This window comes from Plecotus auritus (assembly GCF_963455305.1).
Source record: "Plecotus auritus genome assembly, chromosome: 7".
NCBI classification, from domain to species: Eukaryota; Metazoa; Chordata; class Mammalia; order Chiroptera; family Vespertilionidae; genus Plecotus; species Plecotus auritus.
In genome coordinates this window covers 10,784,427-10,794,464 of record NC_137774.1, presented here as the reverse complement: position 1 = coordinate 10,794,464, position 10,038 = coordinate 10,784,427, and the positions used below count along the sequence as shown (strand labels likewise).

General features: G+C 51.9%; 1 protein-coding gene across 1 annotated transcript; it reads right to left on the bottom strand.

The window, feature by feature from the left end:
• On the bottom strand, window positions 1–5,368 carry PNPO (pyridoxamine 5'-phosphate oxidase). Its single transcript, XM_080679429.1, has 7 exons — window positions 5,116–5,368; window positions 4,077–4,201; window positions 2,715–2,814; window positions 1,821–1,874; window positions 1,455–1,583; window positions 1,067–1,137; window positions 1–856 (listed from the first exon to the last, which is right to left on the bottom strand). The coding sequence occupies exons 1-7, from the start codon at window positions 5,158–5,160 to the stop codon at window positions 688–690; spliced, it is 693 nt and encodes a 230-aa protein (XP_080535555.1). The 5' UTR covers window positions 5,161–5,368; the 3' UTR covers window positions 1–687.
• Between the last annotated feature and the right edge of the window lie 4,670 nt (window positions 5,369–10,038).

The window sequence follows — 10,038 nt, the reverse complement described above, 5'->3', positions numbered from 1 at the left end:
AACGAGTTAATTAGGGTTCTTTTATTCGCAATCAACAGCAATTTATTCTGCGAGTTTATGTCAAAAGAAACCTTCTTTTTAGAGACAGTGGATATGTGAGGCAGGAGGGGGAACCGCACAGCCCGGGCGTGGGAAGGAGGGCGCCAGGGCCTCTCAGGGAATTGTAAGAGCAGCAGCCAGAGGCCGTTGCTTCTTGGCTGCCACTCACAACGTGGCTACAGTGAGCATGCTCTGGGTCTCTCCATGTCCAATTCTGAATAGCTGACAAGAAGAACCGATTGGCAAGATTGGCTCAGGTGCTTATGCTGGTACCAATCAGCTTTGGCCAGTATGACTCAGTCACAGTGGTAAAAAGACAGGGCTGCTGGGGACCCGCTCTGTGTCACCAGGAAAGGGAATTACAGCAGCTGCTACCTCTAGAGGGAGCCATTCCAGTAAACTATTGTCAAAATCAAGAAAATAATGATGAGATTATTGTCCATTTGTGATTCTCTATGCCACCATTACACTCCACTAGAGAGCTTACTGAGAGCCAACCAAGTAGAGTACTCAAAGGATGAACTCTGAAGACCCCTGCATATAAGGAGTGGGGAGGGAAATGGGTGGCGCTTAGAAGGACCTGACTCCCAACCCCACACCCGCCCTCAGCTCCTGGTCCTCGCTCCCGTGGGCACCGCAGCCTGGGAGTCAGGGAGCAAGCCTCTCATAGAGCCAGTCTTCCTCCCCTTGGTGGGTCATGGGCCCCAAAGGGGCGTCTCCTGTCTGGAGGCTCCGCCGAAAGACAATCCGGTCATGCAGGCGGTTGGTTTGGCCTTGCCAGAATTCCATCACCTGTGGGTACAGGATGTAGCCACCCCTACGAAGAGAAGCAGAGGTTTCGGGGCTCTGTGTATTTTTCCAACCATGTCACTCCCCACTGCACCCCAGGGCCCCCTGAAGGACGTTGCTGGGCTATATCTCGGGGTTGACAGGGAAGAGTAGATCTGTAACTCCATAGATAGGGTAGCTTCCAGTAAACACGAGGGTCCTGGTGTCCCTTTCTACATGACTATGAGGCATCACTCACCAGTATTTTGGCTTCGGCACCTCTTGTTCCTGGTACAGCTTCTCCAATTCCTCGTTTTTCTTCCTCAGATACTGTTCAGGGGAAGGAGAGAGAGGAAGGGCCAGACCCGGTTAATGATTCATTGAATAACCACTTACTGAGCATGTGCCAGGTGCTGGGACACAGGTGAGCAAGGCACAGGCGGCCTCTGTCCTCTGGGAACGCAGTCCAGAGGGAGGGTCCGACAGACACAGGAGGCCCATTGGCCCATTTCCCCATTCCCATTCCCCCAGGAAGACATCCTTTTCACTTTGCTGGAGAGAGAGGGTCCTGGCATCCCTGGGAGACAGCCTCTTGGGATTAGCCCAGGCCCTTGCCACCCAGAGGACTAAGAGGAAGCCCCACTCACCTCCCGATCAGGGATGACGGAACTCTGGTGACTGACCACAGCCCCAATCTGGCTGCTCTTGGGGCGGGAGTGGAAGTAACACGCGGCCTCCTCCTCTGGCAGCTTCTTCACAGGGCCCTCCACACGCACCTGTTCAGGGATGGCCTTGGCTACATGGCGTTCAATGCCACTCGCCCTCCCCAGGCCACAGGCCCATTCCCCTCTGTCTTCTCTTTATCCAGTGCCTCACCAGACCAGCTAACCATATGAGAGCTATTTGAGAGGCAGGATGTTTGCCCGGCCTGGGGACCTCCCCTGGGCTCATATATAAACTCAGGCCCCTCCCAACGTAGCCCGCCCCAGGCTGTCCTGGGAACGCTCACTCACCTGACGGTTCAGGGGCTCCCAGTAGAAGACAAGGGAAGCAAAGGGATTAGAGTCCTGGAAATGAAAGAGAATCCACAGACAGCCGTCAGGACAGCGGGGAGGACGCCTCTGGCACGCAGTGGGGAGGCAGGAAGTCTGCAGCGTGCAGGCCCACGGGAGATGCACTCAGTGTAATATCTCATTTAAACCCTCAAAGGTAGGCCTACTGTTACAGGTGTGGAGACAGGCTCAGAGAGGTTAAGTAACGAGCCCGAGTTCACATAGCAAGTGGCAGAGCTGTGTCGGAAACCTAAGCCAGCTGGATTCCAAAGTGACACTTGCCATTTCTCAAACCCACAGATTTTGCGAGTTCTCAGAAATGTATGTTTGGCTGGCAGGGACTCAGGGAGGATGACTCATTTGGATTTATGAACTGTATGCATATGAAGTGCCAACTCTGTATTCGACACCAGAAGAGGTCATGGGGGTGTAACAGAGACACAACAGATGCAGCCGTGCCCCCGAAAAGCTTACCACTTAACAGAGGACACAAACACTAATCACATAATATACATGCACAGTTAGAAACTGAAAAAATGGCAGGAAAGTTGCCAGTTATGATAGCAAACAGCATGCGCGGCTGACTCAGTGTAGGAGTTGAGGAGGCTTTTTTGAAGAGGCTAACATTGGGGCTGAGACTGATGGGACAGGGATGACTTAGGTAAACAGATGACAGAGGCAGGGGTGGTTGGAGAGAGCATTCACGCATGTGCGGCAAGGAGAACGGCCAGGGCAAAGGCCCCCAGGCAGGGTGGCCCTTGAGCACAGACAGCAAGCGGGTTGGGGTGGGGGTGACTGATGAGGCAAGGGCTGTACACTCTGCAGCCCCAAGGAGGATTTACCGTGACCCCTCACCAGCTCTTTTCCCTTTCGGCTCTCGAAGTTAGTGAAGAAACGGAAGCCATCCTTGCCAAAGCCCTTCAGCAGCACCATGCGGGCAGAGGGCTTCCCATCTCTGGGACAGAGAGCATAGCACCGTGGTCAGAGCCCACTTCAATGTTCTCGCCGCTGCCCCTCCCTTAGGATGTCTGAGCATCCCTACAGCTGTGTCCCCTTATTCTGCACTGTCCGGGCACTCAGGCCACCCACCCATTCCCACTTGCCCCTGGGGATTTAGCCTGAAAATAAACAAACACACACACACCAATATGACATTGATGCCTTCCCCCTGCATGCCAGAGGTGTCCTCCCCACTGTCCTGACAGCAGTCTGTGGATTCTCTTTCATTTCCAGGACTGTTAGGGACTAAACTACGTCCCCCTAAAAGCCTATGTTGATGCCCTTGCCCCCAGTGTGAGTATTTGGAGACAGGGCCTTCAGGGAGGTGAGTAAGGGTAAATAAGGTCACAGGGGGGGACTCTAATCCAAAAGCACTGGTGTCCTTATAAGAGGAAGAAACACTGATGATCTCTCACTTGCGCTCCCTGGATGCACAAAGGAAAGGCCATGTGAGGACACAGCAAAAAGGCAGCCATCTGCAAGCCACAAGGAGAGGCTTTACTAACCAACTCTGACAGTACCTTAACCTTGGACTTCTAGTTTCCAGAACTGTGAGCAAACACATTCCTGTTGTTTAAGCCACCCTGTCTGTGTATTTTCTTATGGCAGCCCTAGCAAAGCAACAAGGCTCTAAGGGCAGCACCAACAAGAATGCAACCGGCTGGTGCTGAGGGACCACAGAAGGTATGGCTATATCAGACCCTCTGCTCAGGGCTTTGGGGGACACCCAGGGCACAGCACAAGAGCCCTGCCTTCAAGGCCTTACATTTGAGTGAGGGGGGGACAGGAAAAGTTGGATTGGATAAGAGGCTAATATGAGAGATGGCTCAATGGTTGATTACCAAGTGAATGATACAGCCAAGCACTGTCTACAAAGAGCTTCATGAAGAGGTCCCAGGAGACAGAGCTCTTAAAGGGCAGCTGGGAATAGGATCGGTGGGGAGATAAGGGAGGCAAGGGTATATGGGGGATTGCATCAAGGGCAGAGATGAATGAGGCACTGCATTTCATCCCTGCAATGTAATTGAGTGAAAGTGTGATCTTTGGTTTACAGGTAAGGACACTGAGGCACAGAGAGGACAAGTAACTTGCCTGAGACCACACAGCATTTTAATAAAAGTGCTAGAACCATAAAGTTGTCATCCATCAAACTGAGAGCTCTCTCAGCATCCTACTTCATCTGTGCCCACCCACAGAAGGGCCCACGGCTATGCCCACCTGGTACAGGTGGCCAGACACATGGCGTTGGCTTCCCCTATGTCAGGACACTGAACAGCCTCTTCGAACCAGGCAGCAAACTGCTTCAGGGGATCCAGAGAGGTCAGCTGAGCCTCCTCAAATGCCTGGGAAGGGAGAGTTTTATTTCATTTAATGAACACACATATTGCTTAATGTGTATGCAGAACTATTCTAGGCACTTTTCAAATATTAACTTATTTAATCCTCATGACAAAAAAGAGTGCCCTGGAGGTAGGTTCTGTTAGCCCCATATTACAGGTGGGGACACAGGCATAAGGAAGGAGACTGACTAACAGCCAGTGATGGATGATGAATCGGGGCTTCATGTCATGGGTGTCAAACCTATCATTTGAAAAGCCTTAAAAAAAAAAAAAAAGACAGATTCTGGACTCTGCCCTTGTAAATCCTCATTCAGTAGGTCTAAGGGTCAGTGGAAAACCGCATGTTTTACAACCGTTCTCTGGGTTCCTCTCCGGAGGAGGACGAAGGAAAGGAAGTTTTCTCCAAGTGGTAAGCAAGGGAACGAAGGCAGCAAGGAGCATTCTCCCTCCTCCCCCGTGCGTTCGTCTGCCTCCCCCACGTTCTGCTTGCCAAACACCGATAGGCTGACTGCCCCTGTTCTAAGCATTTTACAAACATCTGAGTCCACCACATGCCTGCGAGGTAGGTACTGTCACTTCACAGGTGAGGAAACCGAGGCCCCGAGAGGGTAAGTGAACTGCCCCAGGTGGTGCACCTCGTGAATGAATGGCGGGATTCCAGCCCTGGCAGGTTCCAGCCGTGCCTTACCCCCCACCACAGCTGCCTCCGGACCCCATCTTCGTCCCGGCTTCCCCAGAACCTCTCCTCGCCAACGGTTGTCTTTGAACCCTCTCCTCTGAAGGAGATGGCCTCAAGCCCCTGCATCCCACTGGGTGGCCCCAGAAATCCCGTGGGGTTCCTCCCATTCCCCCCCTCTTCCGATGATCTGCGACCCCTTGTTCCCCGCCCCTGCGGAGACCCTGCCCGGCGACGACACCTCTCGGTCCCCGCGGTAACTCTGGCGCATCGGCCCCAGATCCATGACTGTACCACGGCTGCACAGGTGACGCAGGTAGCGGGGCCACTCGGCCAGTCGCCCGAACGCCACGTTGACGCACGCGACGGGGCCGTCGGCACGTGACCCAGCGTCGCCCGGCGCCGGGTTCCGGCGTGTTCGGAACCAGTTCCTCGGTCCAGAGTCTACCCCCGGGAAGGAAGATCTGTCAGTCGCCAAGCCCTAAGTCCTCGGAGCCAATGGGAGCCCAGGGTCGGGGGAGGGAGACAGGCGCTGGGACTCCATTGGTCGGAGTTTTCCGGAGCGCGGCCAATTACAGCGAGAACAGAGGAAGCCAACGGCCAATGGGCGGCGCCTCTGGGGGCGGGAGCAGGGAGACAAGGAAATTCTGTCACCGCTGTTAACATGCACGTGGAGGTTTGTTAAAGATATCCGGGCTGCTGCCTCCCGGGCCGGGGGCGATGGTTGAGCCGCTGGGGGCTTGAGGGGAAGGGTCAGTGTTAAGTGGCTGGCTCCTGGTAGGTGCCTGAAGGCGGGCCTAGTGCAGGAAGTGTCCCTGCGGGGCAGGCTGGTGACCTGCGAATGGACAAATGGAAATGGAATTAGGGGCCAGACCCTAAGGCAAGGTGATGGGGAGACAGAGAAAGAGGACATCTGGTTTGGGGAAGAAATCAAGGCTTGAGAGTGGGAGAGACTGAAGTGACTTGTGATCCCTCCAAATAGGTGCTGTGTGTGTGTGTGTGTGTGTGTGTGTGTGTGTGTGTTTGGTGGGGAGGTGGGGTGAGAAGGAAGACAGCTGAATGGGAAAGGGGAAGAGGGAAATTTGGGATCAAGCTGTCCCAGACCAGCACCATCTTCCTCTTCCAGCTCTGAAGCCCCTCTCCCCAGCCTCATTTCTTTCACCCCAGGCCAGAGCATGCTGTTTTCTTTACTCATGGCTTCCCCTCTCATGATGCCAGGTAGATGGAAAGGTTGCCTCTGTCCCACCTCTCCCAGGCCTCCCCCATCTCTGCTGAGTTTCCCCTTTTTCACATTATGCCCTTCCTAGAGAGTTGGAGTTTGGTGCCTAAGTCAATGCCAGCCATAGCTGAGGGCACAGGAGAGTAGGTGGCTGTGCCAAGCCATTTCCAGGATGTCGATGCAGGGCTGAGAAATGGGGAACCTGACAGTGCCTACCCATTCCAGCTTTGGCCTGGCTGGGGCAGCCGTGGGTCAAGGCCTCTCTCTAGTCCTCGTTTCCACCATCATCAGGAAGGGGAGCTGCGAGAACCATCTAGGCAGGCACCCCAGGACTGTCAGGTAAGGGAACTTCCTGCCCTGCCCAGGTGTCTGCATGACAGCTAAGCTTCATAAAGCCCTACTTTAGATACCTACCTGTCATCCTTTATCATGTGCACATAGCTTGAGCCAAATAGAATCTGGAAGACAAATTTGCTGCAAAGAAATAACACATGTCTCAAGGCTTAATAATATTCATTTATAGATTCTCCACTGGTTAGAATTTTTTGCTGTATTGTTTTCCTCCATCAACATGATTGAGAGAGAGTTGACTGGACTTCCTTTCTATTTTAAAAAAAATATATTTTTATTGATTTCAGAGAGGAAGGGAGAGAACTAGAGAGATAGAAACATCAATGATTAGAAAGAACCATTGATTGGCTGCATGTCCCCCACTGGGGGGGATCGAGCCCACAACCCGGGCATGTGCCCTTGGCCGGAATCGAACCTGGGACCCTTTCGTCTGCAGGCCGACGCTCTATCCACTGAGCCAAACCGGCTAGGGCTGGACTTCCTTTCTTATTGAAGTTGTCTTTCCACGTATGAACATTGCTGTCCTCCCCTCCTCCCAGGACCTGCATTTAAATCTGTGTAAGCAGTAATTAGTGCCCTTCAACTCAGTCGGTTTTGTTCATGGGTCCACACTCTTAGCACTACTGGGATGTGCTACCCTGGACCCAGGATTCTAGGGCACCAAGACAAGTATAGTTTGAATGGTTTTAATGAAACCATTACAGTACAGTTGACTCTTGAACAATGCAAGGGTTAGGGTCGCTGACCCCTCCCCAACTGAAAATTCACGTATAATTTTTGACTCCCCCAAAATTTAGCTACCAGCAGCCTACTGTTGACCAGAAGCCTTACTGATAACATAAGCAGTCGACTACCACATGTATTATATGCTGTATTCTTAGAAAAAAGTAAGCTAGAGAAAAGAAAATTTTGAGAAAATCATAAATAAGGAGAAAATACATTAACAGTATTGAAAAAAAATCCATGTATACTGGTAAGTGGATCCATGCAGTTCAAAACCATGTTGTTCAAGGGCCAACTGTATCAGGGGTCCTCAAACTACGGCCCGCGGGCCACATGCGGCCCGCCGAGGACATTTATCCGGCCTGCCGGGTGCCGCTGCCTGTCCTGCTTAGCAGCCGACTCGTCCTGGGCCCGCAGTGCGCATAGGAATTTGTTCATAGTTTTTTTTTTAAACTATAGTCCGGCCCTCCAACGGTCTGAGGGACAGTGAACTGGCCCCCTGTTTAAAAAATTTGAGGACCCTTGGATATTTATTCATTCAGTTGACATTTATTAAAGACTTCTTTCGGACCAGGTACTGAGCTAGGTCTGAGCATACGAAGATGAAGGAGACACGGTTCCTGCCCACAGGGTTTTGTAGTCTGCAGGGGGAAGCAGACCTGTAAGCTGAAGAGTTACAGGTACTTCTGTGAGGAAACGGGGAGCAAACAGGGGGAAGTGGCCTCTGGGTTTCCAGCAGCCAGGAATCTCTCGTAAAGGGAGCAGACATCGTATTTGTCTTAATGAGTATGTGTTTGCCAGATGGACAGTGGAACCAGCGTGCCAGGAAGAGGGAACAGTGTGAGGAAAGGCTGAGTGCCTGGGGGAACTTGGAGCCGTGGGATCCTGCTGGAACCGGTGGTGAGAACACGAGCCGGCCACTCAGGCAAGGGCGTGTGCGGCGTGCCAGCTGAAGATCAGGCAGATGGCACGGGTTAGGCTTTTAGACAACGATCCTTTTTTTATCCTTTGCTGCTGTGGAAAAGTGGGTTCCAGCAGCCTCCCTCTCCCATTCTCGGCAATTAGTGAGGAAGCTTGCAACTGGTTGCCTTTTAAGATTTCCCCCGTTGTCTTGAAATAATAAGTAGGCTTGCACTGTGCTTTTTTGCTTCGTGGGATTTGGTGTCTGGATCACAAAGCAGCCCCGCAGTGCAAAAAGCAGTGGGGAACACACCCACTGGCTGAGCCTCTACTGCTCTACCCTCAGCAAGGGTTTTGCCTGTGTGGGAGAAAGGAATTTTTTATTGTTACTGCTTTTTATTAAATACTTTGCCACCCTCCCCTCCCACCAATATTAAAATTATATTAATCTTATTAATAATATTAATATTAACATTGATTAATCTTTTCTCCAGAATCTTGAATAGAAAATATATTGCAATATTTCATTGGACAGAGAGGCACACTGGTTTCTCCATATGAAACAAAGAGGCTGCAGGTGGGTTTGGGGACTACACTTTGCCTGTTTTCTTTCAATGCTTTTTAAAAAATATTTATTTTTATTGATTTCAGAGAGGAAGGGAGAGATAGAAACATCAGTGATGAGCCCTAACCGGTTTGGCTCAGTGGGTAGAGCGACAGCCTGCGGACTGAAGGGTCCCAGGTTTGATTCTGGTCAAGGCCATGTACCTTGGTTGCGGGCTCGATCCCCGGTAGGGAGCTTGCAGAAGGCAGCTGATCGGTGTTTCTCTCTCAATGTTTCTAACTCTCTGTCCCTCTCCCTTCTTCTCTGTAAAAATATCAATAAAGGTATTTTTAAAAAATCAATGATGAGAGAGAATCATCGATTGACTGCTTCCTGCATGCCCCGTATTGGGGATCAAGCCTGCAACCTGGGCTTGTGCCCTGACCAGGAATCGAACTGGTGACCACGTGGATGGTGGGTGAAGGAGGTCAAGACACTGCAGTGTTGTCTAAACTGAAGCAGGACCCGGCGCCTGAGCATGTGGGTGGGCGGAGATGGAGAGGAGGGAATCAACGCACCAGGATGACTTTAGGTGACATGGCTGGTGCTGTTCATTGAAGTGGGGCCTGTTGGAGGAGGAGGTCTGGGGGAGAGATGAAGTCACTGTGGAGGGAGGGTTTATGGGACACCCACGTGTGGTCGGATTATATAATTGAGTCTGGAGTTTAGGAGAGAGGTCTGGGCTCATGAGACCAGGTTAGGTGTCATGAGCCACTGACGTGGCACCTGAAACCATGGGGGAGGGTGAGACTGTCAGAGGGTCTGAGAGAGTTAAGGACAGTGGGGGAGGGAGAGGCCCGGGAGGATGGAAATGATACAGTGCCCAGCTTTCCAGGGGGCTGATGGCAGGCTGGAGGGCGTGTGCTGGGGCCTCTAAGCTCGGGAAGTCTTAGGCCCAGCCTTGGGGTGAACTCAGGACACACAGAAGGGTGGGGACTTGGCACTCTGCCAGCAGATGCCTGCGTCCCAAGTGTGGTTATCAGGGGACCCAGAGGAGAGATGCAGAGGAGACTGACTTACCTGAGTGTCCTGCCTGTGGTTATGTGGTTGACGCCTCACATGATTCTTCATGTGCTCATGGGTCACTTTGCAAATACATCCTATGGTTTTCATACGTGTTCCCCATCAGAAGCTCCTTAATGGGATGGACTATGTCACTTACTTTCTCTGGCTCCTTCTCAACATGCCAGCCAGGAAATGCTAATCTGTCATATTTATGCATAAACTGTTTTGTTAAGCCTCTCTGTGGCCAGTGCTAGGCATTGTGAGTAGGGCTTGGGTTGTTGTTCTTTTGTGTGTGTGGTTTTGTTTTTGTTTTTTTGCACCTGGTGGGAGCCTGGCTGAGTGTCCTTGTTGGCTGGAGGGTG